Genomic DNA, 18,653 nt, shown 5'->3' with positions numbered 1-18,653 from the left:
ATATTAATAATTTAGACAGTAACATAGTGAAGCCAGTCCAATTCTCTCAGTGCTCTGGCAAGATCTCCAACTCAGCTTCTAAACAAGGATAGTGCAAATGTGCATAGTAAGTTCGGTACAGCAACATTCTAAGTACAGAGAGTTTCAGTAGGTCAGTGTACAGTGTTTCAAAGGCAACAACCAGGATTTCTGTTCACAGACTGCATGGCTGCATCGACTGTCTTTGGGCAGCAGCAAACTGGGTTTGAGGCAGAGGGTGTATGTGGCCTCTTTGAACTTCAACACAGCATTATATTGATGTAATGTAACACAGGGAGAGACAGCTTCAATACCCATGGCCTGACCAATTCACTGGGGAATGAAACCAGTTTTGGAAATTCACTCCCCACAGGAGGACATCAAGGCAGGCAGGCAGAAAAGTATATTAAAAAACCTATAGCTGATTTCTGAAGAGTCTTTGTGAATAAAAATGTGTCTCTTTAGCTGTTAGAGAGACAAGATGAGTGAGGTAATATCTTTTATTGGACTAACTTCTGTTGGTGAAAGAGACAGGCATTGCAGTAGGTCTGGAAAAAGAGCTCTGTGTAATTCGAAAACTTGTCTCTTTCTCCATCAGAAGTTGGTCCAATAAAAGATATTAAGTCACTCATCTTGTGTCCCTAATATCCTGGAACCAGCATGGCTGCAACAACATTGCATTTCTGTAGGTATACCGTTTAACAAGGTGGCTTCAGCAGCCTAAATGTGAAATGAGGGGCAAATGATTCTGCTGTGTGCCGTGGGCAACTGATGGCCTTCATGACAGTTCATGTACGTACCCACACAGACTGTACATGATGGTGTCGTGCAGTTTAGTTCATCTGAAGTGCACCTATACAGAACAGCTGATATTTTTTAGAAAATACCTCTACCTGGCAGTAGATTATTTCCTCCTGTACTTCATAGGGGAAAATACAGGAAAACTGGGTAGTGTTGATTAGACAGCTGGGCACTGCAGTAAAATGTTAGGTAAAACGTAACAACTGTGTGTTTGTGTTATACGTGATGTATGTATGTGGTCATGGCGAGGCTGCTGTGTAATATATTCCAGAACCAACTGATATTTATTTATCATAGGGTTCTATAATCATGCTTTTTTTTACTGCCTCATTTGCCCTCTGCCCACTAAGTTCATCTCCCCTCCTTATTCCTAACATTCCAAACAAGGATGGCATGGTATTTACCAGAGGTGGCTTTTACTAAGTAAAATCATGGTTAATCCCAGTTTAAGGCATTTTCTATGTTAAAAATTGTTTAGTTAATGTACACCACATTACATTTAGGTTTAGTTTAGTTCAAATTGTGGTTACATAAGGCAGTAGATTTGGAGATTAATTTTGGGTTGCAAAAAGTAAAACTGCAATATGGGGTAATTCTAATATATGTAATATAATACCAAACATTGGAATGTCTGTATATCTTGTGGTTTGGTATTTTCTCAAGGAAGTTATTCGTGTCAGAACTCATATTTCAGTTTTCAATATTATTTAAATGAGATATTCTACAAAACTATTATCGAATTGCTAAATATTTCTCAGTAATTTTCATTCGGATCTTCTAATAATAATTTTATTTTTCCCAGTTTCCTGGTTTATGCTGGGTTTAAACCAGTATTTATCAATGCCCTGTCTGAAATTATTTTTTCCTGGGAAATTGCCCATCCAGATTCCTAACCTTTGAGCGGTGTTAAAAGACCCTATTTTTATCTTTAAACTCATCTGCTACAAAAGTGTAACTATTTCCCCCCGCAAATGAAGAATTCTCCCCTCCACACATACAGACACCTATCCCAAACAAAAAAAGTTATACCGAGTGAGAGTCCATGAGGAGCATTATTCAGTCCTCCACCAGTGACAGGTTTAAAGTCCAATATCTGGCATCTTGTTGGATTAAAAATGGGAGCTTTGTATCATTAGAAAGCTGAAATTCCTAGCTTTCTAGTGAAACACACAGTACTTGTTTCTATGTGTACAAGCCAGAAGGTATTAGAGATTAAATGGTGTTCTATATCAAAGACCTTCAGAGCCCTGTACAATTGAAGTCATGGTACGTAAGGCACTTGATTTACAAATTAAGGAATTAAAAAGAAACCCCTAATAAAATATTTTAAGTCTCTAAAACTTTCGTAAGAGTGACTACAGAGCTTGTGTGTGCTACATGCACACTACATGATGATGCAGTTTTATATAAAGACTTTGCTGTCACTAGTTTAGGATGCCTTTATAACTCACTGTCGGATTCCCTGGCCCTACAAAATGCAACCATCTGAAACGCCTACTGATAAAATCTTTGTAACACACCAAACCATCATGTATGTACCCACTCAGACGGTACATGTTTATGTGACTATTTGATATAAATGAGTGTGTGTACACCTACACACAGGCACACAAACAACATACAAAGGGTGTACAGCTTTTGAGATATTATCACACTTCATGTGTATAGTGAAGCATATATATATAATATATGTATGTATATATATATATATATATATATATATATATATATATATATATATATATATATATATATTTTAAAAAATAGATTTTAAGAAAATCCCTATTTAGGTACCTAAACTAATGGCCTGTGTTTCAGAGGTGTGGGGTTTCACTACCACCATTGATGTCTGAGTCTGGATCTGTCACAGACTACCTGTATGACCTTGTGCCTCATTTTCCATATTCAGTAATATGAGGGTAATTATACTTACCTCAGGTACTAGTTGTAAAGCTGAATTCTTCTATGTTTGTGTTGCACCTTGAGAACCTCATGGGAAACTCTATGGATGTGCCAAATACCACTAACTTTTATTTTTATTTTAGGGAGAGACAAGCTCACAAATAAAGTTAATATATTTACAATAGTTAGAAAAATCCTATTTTATATATAGACAGATCATGATATATTTTATTATTTCCTCAGTTGTGATCTGTAGATTTAAGTGAATTTTCATACTTCAGTGTGAAATCTTTATTGTGACAGCAATAGGTTTTCAAAGGGGCACTTAAATAGGTAACTTACTCCAGGTCCCTCCCAATGTGGTTTTGAAAATCATTTTACAGTTCCCACTTCTTCATGAGCTTAACTTTTCTGGGAAAAACCAAGTACAGTTTGAGTCGTCAAAACAACACCTGTAGAAGATCTTGTTTGCACTAGAGATTTTTTTTTTAAACATCCACAATTGGTAGTGGCAGTAGGAGCTCTGTGACTTCTGATTTCCAATGTATATAATGCTGAAAACATTTTCTGCAGCCAGCAGGCTGTCTACCTAAGCTTGATGAGACCAGTTCAGTTGAATGAGTGCTAGCATTTGTGGGAGTTTTTTCAAAAATGTGCCTAGTGTAGACAAACTCCAAGAAATTACCTTTATTAGGCAAACTCTCCTCTTAAGAGACTGTACCACAATATCCCCAAATGTCATGAGTACAGTTCTCATCCACTGTATTAGGCCACCTCTGATAAGTAGCAGTGTTTGTCAATGCCATGCATTGTTGCCTAAGATGGTCACATACTATGTTTTAGGGTTAGCAATAATTTTTTATTTCACTGATCAATGGATGACTTGTCACAGTTACTAGATTAATCTTTAGTAACAGGGTGGTTTCAGAGTAGCAGCCGTGCTAGTCTGTATTTGCAAAAAGAAAAGGACTAGTGGCACCTTATAGACTAACCAATTTATTTGAGCATAAGCTTTCGTGAGCTACAGCTCACTTCATCGGATGCTCACAAAAGCTTATGCTCAAATAAATTGGTTAGTCTCTAAGGTGCCACTAGTACTCCTTTTCTTTTTTAGTAACAGGCTGGTACTTAAGAATTGCTTCCTTTTTTCTCCCTTCCCCTTCTCTGACAAGTTGGGATAGGGAAGTACTATTAAATTTCAACCAGTGAACAAAGATTTTAAAATATAGGGTGAAATCATTTTGAGTTTTGCCACTGACTACAATGGGGCCAGGATTTCACACCTCCAGTGTTTAACATGCCAACAATTGGAAGTTATTAAATGAAAACTATGTGTCACAGAGTAAGAATTCAGAAGCGTAGAAACCATTTATTCAGAGAACTCCAGTTACTAGCAAGTAATGTAGTGTGATGATAATTTTGGGGGGAAATAGGGAAGCGTCTGTGCAATATGTATGTAATGTAATTAAATATGAATGCGGTGATAGGGCACTTACCTCAGTTCCTCAATTCCTATAGTCAGTCTCCTCTAGACATTTGTGATCCCTGGCATGTTTCCCTTAGCCTCTGATTTTTCTCATGTTACAGTCTTTCTTCAGGTGATGTCCACTTCTATAGTTTTTGTGTCATTCTCTGTTGCTTGTTTATCTGCAGTGCATGGCATCATCAGCTCCGTACCCTTTAATCAATTGTCAGAATATTTTGTAAAAAGAACAGTCTGTTAAAATTACCAGTTAATTGTTGTTCATGCTTTGACCTGCCTTTATATTGCACTCAGGGTTCAAAACCCTTAAATGTGGAACACTTCCTTTGAGGTGCAGAGGCCCCTCAACACCCGTAGAACTTCTGAAGGACTTGACTGTGCTGTACCCTTCATAGGATGTGCTCAGTGCCTCGAAGGAAAGGACCCAATATTAGAAAGAAGAAAAATAAAGATCTGCTTCTACTGAGATGAAGTACATAGTGGTAGGAACCCCATGCTGGTTTATGAAGCATTAATACAGTTTCCAAGCAGTTTATCTTGGTGAGGGAGTTGGGTTATTGCTGAAAAACAGCATGGTGTTCTTGTTCTTGCTGGTATAGATTAAATCTCCATTTTTATGAATAAAAACATCAAAATTAAAAAAGAGAGATAAGAAGGGAGGAGGAATGGAGTAGCACTTGTAGTGTAACCAAAGTCTTAATATGTTCAGGAGAACAGGGTGATCAAGGAGGATCCACTTGTGCAGTAAAATAGCTGTTCAGTTATTCACTTCATATTATAAATCATAATCAAAACAAACTACAAGGAAGTACCTTTAGTTGCTAATGAAACTTATATTTCCTTGCAAGTATGCAATAATTATTATTATTTATTAAAGGTTATTAGGTAGATATGAGAACTTCCTACAGTTTTAAGCTTTTTAAAAAAATAAATAAAAATCAGAATTACAGGGAGTTGTTTGCTCTTGGAAGTTTTCGGCAACCAAATTGCTTTTTATAAAATGACTCTCCTCACACTCACATTGTTTCTATATCTAAAACTGTATTATTGCTCCAGGGCACCCCTACTGTAAATATGAGGGACAGTCCTTTCTAATTTTTTTTAAAAGGATCTTACAGGCATAATATAAATATAGTAAATCGAGAAATGTGTGGTTTTGGGGGGAAAAACTGATTTTGTTATAGTTACCATTTTAATACAATCACAAATGGGGATGTGACCATCTATTTCTGTGGCTTGGTTGGAGAAGTGGAAAAAACAAAACCAAAAAGGCTAAATTAATTGATTATCTGAGAAATCCAGAAGTAATAAAGGAAAAGAGAAAGAAAAGGAGTACTAGTGGCACCTTAGAGACTAACCAATTTATTTGAGCATAAGCTTTCGTGAACTACAGCTCACTTCATCGGATGCATTCAGTGGAAAATACAGTCAGGAGATTTATATACACGGTGAATAGACATATAAAGGTCTCTCTTGCAAGTGTAATTTCTCATCAGGTATTAGTTTTGTATTTGCAGAACTTTTAAAATGTAAAAACTTCATTTTTCTAAAATTCAGACAAAATTTGGATAGTGATAAATTTTAGGAAGTAAGAATAACTATCATTTAAAGAGACCAAGGGCATAGATATTCACAATGTTTGAAAAGAAAATAGCATGTACACAAACTTCTGACACAAGGCTGACTTAAAGCACTTTGTATAATGATTCCAAGTCAAGTACACATAATATATTCTTAATGTTTTTTTAAACTCCTTCTGGGATTGCACCCATGGGTAAATGAGCTCTTTATTTTTTACTAAAAGATGCAGACACATTTAAAATATTAAAATATCACTTTTGCTTGTGCCTTTTCTGATAATGAAACACACCCCAGGATATATCAGAGAGCTCCAGAGTTGAAAACAGGTTTTAAATTTTAAATTCATAATACACTGATGAGCAATTTGCAAGAATGGTTTTGAAACTGAACAAAAATAAAACAAAACAAAAATCACGGAACAGCTAACGTTGATGCAGAATGCATGTTTCCAGAATTGAATGCTGTAGCTTTAAGATCAGGTGCCTGGGCGCTTTCCATACACAAACAAGATCGATTTTGAGCAGACTCCTACTGTTAGCTTTTTTGAAGGAGGATTCTCACGCTGAAAATAACCCAACATATTCTTGATAACGGCGTTTTTTTCCCTTCCTGAAATCCACCAAAACTGAAGAAAAATCCAAGTGACTGTTCTTAGCAGCTGTGTGGCCTGGAGTTCACTAGGGAAGCTGGCTTCCTGCAGTCCCCTATTCATCACCTGCTTCAAAGGCAGCCTAGCTGGCTATAGTTTGCAGGCCAGGTAGGGTGCCATTGTGCACAGTCTGGGAGGATTAGTATCAAAGCTGCGGCAACCAGGCCCTTGGTCTCGGGCTGCCATTCAGTCTAGCACAGAGAGGCTAAGACTGGCCAAGGTCACAGTATCCAGTGTGGTGTGGACTGGGAAAGGATCCTGAGAATAGAATGCTTTTTATGAAATCATGGCGCAAGCTTGCTGCACAGCAGGTCCCCTTCTGGAACACATACATCTGTTTATGTTGGTATACCATAGCTGACAACGAGATAATAGAGCTTTGCTTTTTTTATAATTGTTTTAAAAAGACAACTGTATATACAATAACCCAGATGATTATTGAGCTTTGATTTTGGAAATCATAAAGAAATCTTGAAAAGATTTAATTGCTGCTTTTTTTTGTCTGTGTGTATACTTAAATGAAGAGGAGAGCAGACTGATTATTAACCATTTATAATCCTTACTACTGCTGATTAGCAACAGCAGGATACTTGGGGAACATACACAGAATGCGAGAATGATTTTTTTTTTTTAAACCTTCCCTCATTTGTACCAACAAATTGGTTAAGGATGCACTGGATTTGCTTAGTTGTCTTGAATATTAAAATTATTTGGAGAAATTCTTTCAAGCCAAATGTAGTTTTAAAAAGGTGAGGTAATAATGACGTAAAAATACAATTGCCAACTTGATGAAATTAGGGGGGGAAATTAAGCTGTAGACGAGTTGTCATGACGACAAGGATGTTCTATTGATGAACTGTACTCCTCATTGTCCAATCAGATAGTAGAGCTGAAGCTGGAGCATGAACAGGAGAAGACGCACCTATTCCAGCAGCACAACACAGAGAAGGATTGCCTGGTCCGAGATCACGAACGGGAAATTGAAAAACTGGAAAAACAGCTCCGCGCTGCCATGACGGAGCACGAGAATAAAACTCAAGAATGCCGGAAACGAGATGCACAGGTAATGATCAATAACATTTGAAAAGCTGTATGCTTATTAAAAATATATATATAATAATCAGCGTTTTCCGTTTTCCAGCATTGTTGTTAATGCTCGCTGTTTGATCATTTGCGAAACTGACATATAAATGTGATTTTTTTTCTTTTTTCACCCCCCCCCCCCCTCCACTGCTGAATAAAGCTTTAACTGCGAAAACCACAGGTAGCCAGATTAAAAATCCCATGGTGCGCTATAACTCGGCCTCTTATTTATAATCTTGTCTCATTTTCTTTCATGATGGATTTGTTTAAGAAAAAAGGTATCTATTCCCCTCCAACCCCCACACTCACCCCTCCTTTCCTCCTCCCTGGATAAATCCGTATGAAATATATCTGATTCATTCATATGCTTTTTTGTTTAAATCTCTGCAGGTAACCCACAAATTTCTTGTTTTCAAGATTTGACTTTATTTCTCAATAATTTTGTATTCCATGTTTGCATTGTATGTTTGATTGCATATGTCAGATAATCAGTGATAAGATGATTTGGGTTTTGGTTTGCTTCCCATCAGGTTTGCTATTTCCCTACACACACACATACGCACCCCTCCCATTCTCCATCTCTATGGTCACTGTTGGAAGCCATTTGGCAGAATAACCCCCAGCTGTGGTAGCATTTGACTCTTCAAACTTATGGATGAAATGTGCACTGTCAGCATGAAAAATGATCTTTATTAGTTTCAGTTCAAAAAATCTTATTGGATGTATGTGGGGGGCTTCAGTTTATTTTGTGAGGGTGTGTTTATGGGTGAGTGTGTGTGTGGTGTATTTTTCTAAGACTATATGTTATAAAAGGCCTGCAGTGAATACATTTAAAAATTCAGAGTAGAACATTTATTTAAATGAATAAAGGGAAAGTAATTTTTACTTTACTGGTCTGCATTAGAATTACTTATCATTAATTGATTATTTTATACCAAAATGGGCTTTTTTGTATGGAAGGTATAACCACCATATGGTCTCCGCGCATCAGCTTCTTCCCCACATGATATAAGATCCTGGCAATAAGTCCTTTTCATTTTAATTTGTGTTAGGATTGCTCATATTTCTTTCTGACCTTTACTATATATTGTAACTAAATGAAATTATGGATTTAATTCTTAATTTCTTTTTTTATATTTGAAAGATTCATTATCCATACAATCAACAACTGAGTAAATATAAATATATCTGATAAACAACAGTCTATGGGGGAAAATATCTTACAGAAACAATATTGATTTATTCCATTTGTACCATTATTGTTTTCTATGTAAAACAGGGAGGGACTTTGTGGGCATGCTCAGTAACAGGAAATTCAGAAGACTGCAGTAGAATTAAACGTTATCCTTTTTTCCACTTATTTTGATGATGGATAAAAAACTTAAGTAATTAAAGGAACCAGTCTTTTGGCACTTAACTATATAGTTACTTTGCAAGTATCCCTTCGAAGTTATATCATTCTCTCAGTTGGACCCCTAACACTGTATTCTCAAGCAGTGGCATTTGCCGGAATACCAAGAAGTTCAGTACTTACTGTGAATACAGGATGTGTTCAATATCACTAAGTATAAAAATCAGTTTTATAAATATGCAGGATTATGTAATGTACCTACAGTAATTCATTACCATTGTACTATTGTGTGTAGATACGATGGGACTGTAACCCTTGAATAATAAATTCCGAAAGAATCTTGAGATGTCCTATATGTTTGTCCTACCTATTTAGTTAGATTGTGGCTCACTCGTGGCAAAGGTTGGCACCATGGAGTTTGGGAGTGCTTGTTATTTAAAATGAAATGCTGATGCTATCACAAGTGATATGTTAAACGATGGAGAGTTGAGATAGTAATGGCAAAAAAATTAGTCTTTTAAAAGTTTTTTCTTTTGAATATCTCTACAATATGAGTGCTGCTGTCATGGCAGTATTAGTAAAGAGAGAAAATACATTTGCCTTGACTAGGGCAGCTGTTTCTAATCAAACACAGAATAATCATCTGTCTGATAATTGTTACCACTTTTAAAGATACATTTATTTAGTTTGGTGAATAAATCAAATGTTAATTTGATAAATGTTAATGCCTTCATCTATAAAATACATAGGTATTTAAAATTTACATTTGACCTTTCGGTGGGGATAATATGTATTTAAAATTACTTCCCGGTGTCTTCAGTGGAATTTTGAATCCTGCCATTTATTGTATTTTTCCAGCACTCCGTTTTTGCTCCCAAAATACATGTTTTTGGACTATTATGGGACTGATGTACAGCATCTTTATGAAACACTTCTAAACAAAAATGCTACGGGGATAAGTAAATTATATAATTGTAAAATGGCATCATATTTCTGGATTGATATGTCTTTAGTTTCTCTACGTTAGTATGAACCTGCTTCAACACAGCAGAAGAGGCCATTTTCTTTAGCTAAACAAAAAGTGCAACTGCTAGATGTTTCATATAGTTTTATAATCAGAATATCCAAAAATTGGTAATCTCTTGAATCTTTTCGTCTGGAGAACCTAGTTGTTTCATGATTGCTGGGTTGTATAAAAGTACCAGTTTTCCTTATGTAAAGAGGCATATTTTTGAAATAGATGCTTTTACCACATCATCAGTGACTGACAGTTTGATGGATCTCTGGAAAAGAATGTATTCTGCAAAATTACTGAAAAGATTTTTTCTATTTTTATTGCATTTCCAAGGTGTCTAAGTTCAGTCAGATCTTCAGCTATGGTGAAAGATAACTATACAAAAGAGAGATACAATTTTAGATGTGAACCTATATTAACACTTTACTGGTCAATAAAAAGCGTTGTCTCCAGAATTAGTTAAGATTTTAGGTGGGTCTCTAGATTCTAATTAAGAAGAAAATTATAACGTTTGGTTCTTGTATTATAAATTCAGCATGGTATTGGGTAAAGCATCTTGATTTAAAGGGATAGCATGTTTTATATTGTTGGTCAGTTCCCTTCATTTTTATGTGGCATTTATATTCCATTTTAGTATTCAAATAATATCTTTTAAGAAGGGTTTCTTTGCTCTTTTCACCTAGGGTTGTAATGCTTGAGGAGGAGTAAAATGACTTATGGGTCAATAAAAAGAAAAGGAGTACTTGTGGCACCTTAGAGACTAACCAATTTATTTGAGCATAAGCTTTTGTGAGCTACAGCTCACTTCATCGGATGCATGCTGTGGAAACTCCCGAAAGCTTATGCTCAAATAAATTGGTTAGTCTCTAAGGTGCCACAAGTACTCCTTTTCTTTTTGCGAATACAGACTAACACGGCTGTTACTCTGAAACCTGTCATATGGGTCAATAAAAGTCAAAAGAATCTGAAGGCTTGTGTACCATCCTGTGTTCTTATAATCTTTTTCTTTAAATCCTCTATTTTCTGTGAGCTGCAAAAAATGTTGTTATATAGATATTTTTAAATCCAAAGTTCTGTATTTTTAAGGGAAAACATTATTGTGTATATATATAATTAAAATTGTGTTTTTAGTTTAGCATTTCAATTTTATCTTTGATTCTGGATATTGTTCAGAAGTTCCTTACAGATACCTTAAGTAAATTTTCCAAAATGTGGTTTATGGTAGTTCACTGAATATTTTTTTTAAATGTATATTTTCTTTCACAACACATTGTATTAATTCTTGGTAGAAAATGAGATTTTCAGAAACAAAACTCTTCTGATAGTAGAAAATAATAAATCATATTTCATAGAAATAAATTGTTTCTAACAACAGAAAATGTTCTATGCTATCTTCCACCTCAGTAGGCCAGATTGGATTATGAGGTTAGTAATCTTAATATCTAGTCCTAACCAAGGTACCATTGATATACCAACTGCACAATCTTCTTTGATCAAATTAATGTCACTCTTTCCCCATCTTATGACATATACCCTTACCATCTCTAACATTGCAGAGTTCCAGCTGCTGTATAAAGTTATATAATGTTAATGCTTGTTCCTTGGCTATTTGACCTTTTGGGTAGGGAGAAAAGGAACATCCCCACTTAATTTCAAACTGAATGCTTTGCTTTACTGTCATGTTGTAAAAAGGGGGCTGAAGAAACTGATGTCTTTTTCCACTTTCTGTTGCCAGGTGATAATGTGCAAGTCCACCATTTTCTTCCATTTTTAACTGGGTCAAGAACAATTCAAACACTGAAGCACAATTCATCACCATTGATCACTGTAATAGTAATTTAAATACAATAAAATAGTATATTAAAATTATTCAAAACACTGAGTTGCAATAAAATTAATGTAGCCATAATTTAGAGGTTTGTTAGTCTCCAGCCCATCAGTTGCCAGGAAAAAAGAATAACAGATTAGTTCTGTAGGTATGTAAGTCTAAACACACCATATATGAAAGACATTATAAAAGCAGAAATGGGCTAGGGTGGTCAGGAAGAATGACTAAGATATTTCACCTCTGCCTAAATCTCTGTTTCTACTTCTTCCCACTCCCTCTGTTGCTTTCTGCACTTTTCCCAGTGCCTGTCCTTACTCCTCCCTTTGTCCCATTTTGCCATTTGCAGATTTACATGGCCTTTTGTGGTGTCCTCCTACATATGGGGCAGCCTCCCACTTCTTGTCTTCTGAGCTCTTTCTCTGTTTCTTTCCTTTAAAGCCACTTCTCTCCTAAATTATTCCTACATTGGACTCTGAACAAATGATCTTTCAATTCTCTCCCATGCTGAAACTGTTGCTCTGCATTTATTTTTTTCTGAGTTAGGCTGTATGTTTTTTGAGCCTGACAACATGATTATTTTATATCTCATTTAGGGTGCTGTATAAATAATAACTTAAATAAAGGATCCTCCCTCCCCCAAAAATATTGTCTCTTCCAATGTACGCAGCCTTCCTGAAATAACATTATTATATGATGAAGGCCTTTTATCAGCTAGAGAAAAGATAGAAAATTCTGTTTTGTAGCCTGAATTAAAAAAGAAAACTACATGAACATATATATGAATAGACTGATAACTCTCCGGTGCTATAGTAATAATCCCTTAAGTATAAGAACCAGATTTATACTTCAAATGAAAAAGAAAAGAAGTGAGAGAGTCTCATGCTGTAAACCAGGGATTCTCAGACTTTGGTACGTGGAGCACTTGCTGGTAGTCTGCATATAGGTGCTGACTGCTCTTTCTGTTTCCTTTCTCCTACTAAATTTCATTAAAAGAAGGCAAAAATAATCAAATATTTCCCAATCTATTTCTTTTTAATGTAAATAATTACTATAGTTTGCTCAGGGATTTTTTTCCATTGTCCATATGATGGGAGGTGGTTCACACAGTTATATCTTGGAGGACGTCTGGTTCACAGGACAATCCCTACATTAAAATGTGGACTGCAAATGGGTATATCCCATTTAATCATTGCCCTGCATTGCAGGGGCTTTGATCACTGGTCTCCCTGTCTTGTTCTCTGTCTGTGGCATATAGTAGCTTAGTCTCTTGTGGGTCTCATTTACTTTAGTCTCATTTCCACTGTTGGGTTTGGTGTGCGGGTGTTGGTGTCCCAAAGCATACAGGAACTCAACTGGATGATCTGGTGATCCATTCTCACCTTAAACTCTGTGAGAAAGAGTGAGAATCACTGCTATAAAACTGTTTTGAGCAGATAATTTAGATAATTGGCTCTTTTTCTAGATTCTCTGTGCTCCTCTGTAATCAGAAAACATCTTAGATATGAGAAGATTTGTTCTTTGCCTTACATATATGTACCTTGTCCTGCAGACAATGAGGCAGGTGGGGTCTCAGGCTGAATTCATATATATGTTTGTTCCACTTACGTTGGCTGTTGCATGGAGGCTCAGGGCCAGATTTTCAAAAGAGCTCAGCACCAAATAGCTGTCGTTTAGGCATCTTCTAAAACTAAAGTTTTTGGCTACATGGTACCATGTGTTAATTGATTGCCATTTACCATGTTTTGACTAACATGATTGTTAATGCTAATTTAGATACTTCACCAGTTTTTGTTCCAGGACGCACACAAATTTTCTCCTGATGTGTATCACTCTAGGCTGAGGGCTGAAGTTTGGATGGAGATTATTGGCACAGACAAAAGATCTAACAATAAGCCTCTACTGTTGAACAGAGATAAGAGTTCAAATTTAGGCCTCAATCCTTCAATGAGCTCTGTGTGAGAGCTGCAGCTACATGGAGCCCCATTGAAGCCAGTGAGCCTTAGCTCAGGATCAGGGATCTGCCCACGGGGCATTTGTTGCAGGATCAGGGCCTTAGTCTCCCATGTACTGCCCCTCTTTACTCCTCAAATGAAACCAGTTTTGCAACATCAGTTACTTTTCTATCCTTCTTGTCTCTGTACCTTCTTCTAGGCTACCCCCTATTTATTAGGTGTCCTCCCAAAATCTGTTCAACATGCTACAAACAATCCTCTCCACCCTTATTTGATGGAACCATCAGAATGTGTGTGTGCCTTAATAAGTGACTGTGCAGTCTTATGATTGTCAGCTTGTTGTTTACTTTCCCCTTCCCCATTTTTGGTCTATTTATGACCATTACCTGTTACATCATGTCTGAATTTAGACTATGATATGTTCAGGGCAGGAACAGTGATTTTACCTGCTGTAGCAAATAGCACACTTTTTGGTGCTCAAAATTAACTTTAATAATTATTATACTTTACTAAAGAAAATTTTGAAAAGCAACAAAATGTGTAAATTACAATTTGCTCATTAAAAATGTTAAACTGGCTTACAAAAGAATTCACTGTACTTAGTATTGTATCCACAATATGTAGAAAAAGGAAAGTAGTTGCCATAGAAACTAGTACATCACATTATATGTACCTTGATCCTGAGCTGGAGTTCTTTACATAATAATGGACTTCCTATTTATATCATGTGAACTTGAAGAGATGTAAATTGGCTAGTTTTTATTGGACCATAATTGTTATTTTGTAAAATATTTGTCTTTTTTTATAAAAAAAATTATATGTGTAGTTAAATTATTAAGATGGAATATAAAATTGCATTTGAGAATTAGGGAGTGCAAAGAGTGTAGTAGGTAAAGTACATCACGTGGGTAGTTCTTTTATCTACTCAATACATCCAATGGGGAAGAAATTATTATTTCTTGCATAAAACCTGATTAGTCTAGGTTCCCAGTTTTAAAACATGAGCTCCATATTATCCATCAGCTGGACAAAGTTTCATTATATATTCCAATTATTCTCATTATCTCTACTGCATGCAAATAGACATGGCTTTTGTATACAAGATTGTTATGTCTCAGTTCAAATGACTCTTCATAAATTTTTTATGTTGTCCCCCGCACTTGGAGTAACTATCCTCTTCTGGTGTACCATACACCTTTTCCTCCTTCAAAGCCATCCTTTAGTTTTACTTTCACTCACCTTTCCAAGGCTGAGCTTTTTTTACAGTACTATCTGCTATGTCTCTTTCTTCCTATCGTGTCCTGAAATTTAAAAAGCCCCAAATAAATGAAAATAGTAATGTCAAACTTCATATGCAACATAATCACCACATTATCTCCCTTTATTATAATGTTCATCTTCCCTCCTCTACACGTTCTGTTCTGTCATTTTCATTCTTTTGTTTGCATTGACAAATGCAAAGTAATACATACATCAGATAGGATTATGTGAATTACCCATACAATTTGTTGGGTTCTAAGTTAACTGTATCAGCTTAGGAAAAAAGGCCTGGGCATCACTATGGACAATTTAGTGAAGACCTCTTCCGAATGTACAAGTGGCAGTCAAAAAACCAAAAACAACAAACTGTGTTTGAATGTACAAAGAATAGAACGAAGAATTATATGGAAAATGTTACAATTATATAAATCGGTGGCATGGTCTCACTTGCTGCTTTCATTCTAACGCATTACCCTCCAAATCTTTCTTTAAAACTCTTCTTTGCCTTCAAAAAAACATGAGGTCAGCGTTTGGTGTGCTGAGACTACTGCCTATCATGCTGATGATATTATCTCATTGTTCCTTGTACCTCCCTATCTGTCTGTCTGCATTTGTTGTCTCTTGTCTTATACTTAGATTGTAAGCCCTTGACAGTCTTTTTGGTTGTGGTACAGCATCTAGCACGTCTGGTCCATAACTATGGCTCCTAGGTGCTGTGGTAATACAGATAAATAATAATAATAGATTATAGGCTGTTTGTGATGGAGGCTGTCTTACGCTGCTATATAAATATTAAATATTTTTTCTCTTCAAACTGTGTTCCATTGTGCAGCATGTTTTCTCAGTGGTCAGGTATAGTAGTCATCACAAAAAATTGGTAATTACTACAATATTTATGATATGCTGCTACACTTTTGCAGTTTCTAAGTGCTTTTTAATTGTAGGAATGCCAAAAACATTGTGGTAAAGCAAATTTTACTGGCATATGGTAGCTTGTCAGTTTGTTAATGGAACCCCTGTGTAGTCCAAAGTGTACGCCAGAGAATGAGATCTGAGAGCAAAAGTAGCTAATACACAGGAAACAGTCAAATTGCAGTTTTGTAGCCTCAGTCTTGAGGTACCATAAAGTCTCAGCTCTCATTAGTTCAGCAGTTGTCAGGATCAGGCCGTAACGTTGCATTATGGATGTTATTTTTAATGAAGACCATGTTAGAAGCTGTTATTTTTGTATGTTGTAAATACTGCTTGCTTGATGATAGGAACTTGACATTTCCAAAGGATTATAAGGGTTACTGGTTTAGTAAACACTTTTTTGTTGGGCAAAGAAAGTTGCTTAAGCAGAAATGTTTGGCAGTTTTGTGAAGTTCTATGTTAATTTTTTTTGAAAATGTACTTTTTCAGTGAATATAACCAGGACAAAGGCTTGTTTTCTTTTTTTTTAAATTGTGAACTTTAGTACTAATGGAAGGTGTTGGGCAGAGAGATGTTTAAATCCTTTGCTAATTCAGGGAACAGCTACAGCAATATGGGAAGCAGCAATGGAAGCTTCTCCAAGCAGCTCCACTGAATGCCTGGAGAGAACTGTCTGTAGATGAGAGGGTGCAGACCAAGATTCATGTTGAAGTCCTGCACTATCTACTGTGATAGTCAAATAGGGGACATGCTAGTGTCAGTGGCACTTTTCTTTGAACTCTGGTTTTTCTTTTATCCGACGAAGAGAGCTGTAGCTCACAAAAGCTTATGCTCAAATAAATTTGTTAGTCTCTAAGGTGCCACAAGTCCTCCTGTTCTTTTTGTGGTTTTTCTTTTGTTCACTAAAAACTGGACTGAGCCTGGAAATCATTTTAACATTGTCCATTTAGATCGCCAGATATTAATAACGTTCACTCACTACTACCATAGATCAAATTTGAACCAATAATCTCCCAATTAAAGGCTTTGTATGACAGTACCCTAAATCGAAGGTATTTTAAAGACCAAATGAAAGAGTAAAACACCAAGACAGAAATAATGACAATCTATAGTTTAGAATGTTAACATCACTTCTTCTGGCAGTGTCACTGTCTTAAGACAATAGGATCCATATGAATGCTAATTTTCCTAATTTCAAGTAATAAATAGGACTTAGATCATAAAGTGGTTCTATTATTACTCAGTATCACTGGTGGGTCCAATAGGCACTTTTACGATGAGGTAATAAATAGACATTTTAGAGGTACAATTATTTATATTTCTCTTTTATGTGGTTCAAGATGCGGGGAGAGAGAAACCACAAAACCAATGAAAAGTCTTGCCTTCTCCTGTAGCTGACACAGTTTGGCTGAAGATATGTCAGTTGGGAAATATGAGATCTTGCATAAGGCTCTACACAATCCCACATTAAAGTATTATAGAGAAAGCTGCAAGTGGAAAACCAGCAACAAATTACAACTGAGATGCTGATGGCACACTTCACTATGGTGGGAACCTCAGCAATCCTTTGTTCAGGCAGCATCCTGCTTCAGCCCAGGGGGAAACCTAGTGTCCAGTTTACTCTCTTTCCACCTCATTGGGAGAAGCTAAGGCAAAGATGGTGTGACTGGTGTTAAGTGTTTCTGAAGAAGATGCTGCTGGCACAGATGTCAGTCCCAATAACTTACTGTTGATCCTTTTTACAGTTACTTGTCCACTGACCACACTCCTGCATGTTTTAGCAACTCCCTAAAAGGTCCAATTTCTGCCTCACGTTTAGCAACTCTACCACTGTCAGCTGGACAGATATCCAAAGCCACCTCCCTACTTTGGCACCTCTGCTCAAGCAAATGCCACCTGTAATGGGTGGTGCTGACTCAGCTCTATCCTCCTAGCCTCAGGACATCCCTGCCCATCCTTACATTCCCTGTTCATTAGCTAACCATCTTCTTTTCCGACCCAAGATCAGCTTCTATGCATACCGTTCCATCGCTACCCCAGTTTTCAGTCAGATTCATCCCCTCTTTTTTTCAGTCACTGTCTTCTGTTTCTCTTCCCCTTCACCATGATCAGAGTCTTGACCTTATGAGATGGGGCTCTTGTGCTCTGCAAAAGGAAAATATCTTGCAAAGAACATTCCATATGTTTTCTGTCTGGGATTCAGTGCCTTTGGGCTGGAGAAGCATTTTGTGTTAGACATATGTGTTCAAGTTGGCTGATTCATGTATACTTGTTTCGTAAGTCTTTTCTGTATCCAGGAAAGCATTTTATCAATAATTAGGGACTTATAAAAATGCATTGTCTTAAAATAAGATAATGAATAGTTGCACTATGAACTAAACTGTAGAGCCGCATCTTGGTCCACTCACCTTTAAAGAAGTGATTGTCATTTATTGGTTCCTTTAATAATTAATGTTTCTTTTCTTCTGAAAAAATGTCAGAGACACTGGCAGTGATTTAACATTTTTGGTGTAGAGTTCATAAGAAAAAATAAAAAAACATTTTTTTCCACAGTGTGACTTTAAAGTGGACTGCCCCCTTCCCCCATTACTATACATGTTGGCAGCAAATTAGCTTTGAGGAAATATTGTGCACATCACAATTCTCCCTTGATGTACTGGGGAGTCATTTTTGGATCTTTTAGCTCAATCAGACCAATGACTGACATTGTTAATGTCTGCAGTTGACGTAGATGTGAAAGACTTTTTTGTGACAAGGAAGGTGATGTGAAGAAGAAGCCAATGCAAGCTGTGGTTGGCTAAGTGTTGATATCATCAAA

The 18,653-nt window shown here is 36.3% G+C and overlaps 1 protein-coding gene across 9 annotated transcripts in view; it reads left to right on the top strand.

Annotated features, from left to right (window-relative positions):
• The window catches only part of CEP112 (centrosomal protein 112), a 357,419-nt gene that overhangs the window by 171,302 nt on the left and 167,464 nt on the right, over positions 1 to 18,653 (top strand). For all 9 annotated transcript variants that reach the window (XR_012154913.1, XM_073311620.1, XM_073311622.1 and 6 more), the window contains one exon: positions 7,315 to 7,497. Coding sequence is in view for 8 of the 9 variants with exons in the window: in XM_073311620.1 (XP_073167721.1) it covers positions 7,315 to 7,497 (183 nt within the window). In the remaining variant the exon portion in view is untranslated. The remainder of the gene's footprint in view (positions 1 to 7,314; positions 7,498 to 18,653) is intronic.

Source organism: Lepidochelys kempii, chromosome 14 (assembly GCF_965140265.1).
Source record: "Lepidochelys kempii isolate rLepKem1 chromosome 14, rLepKem1.hap2, whole genome shotgun sequence".
Lineage (NCBI taxonomy): Eukaryota > Metazoa > Chordata > Testudines > Cheloniidae > Lepidochelys > Lepidochelys kempii.
This window is presented reverse-complemented; position numbering and strand designations above follow the sequence as displayed.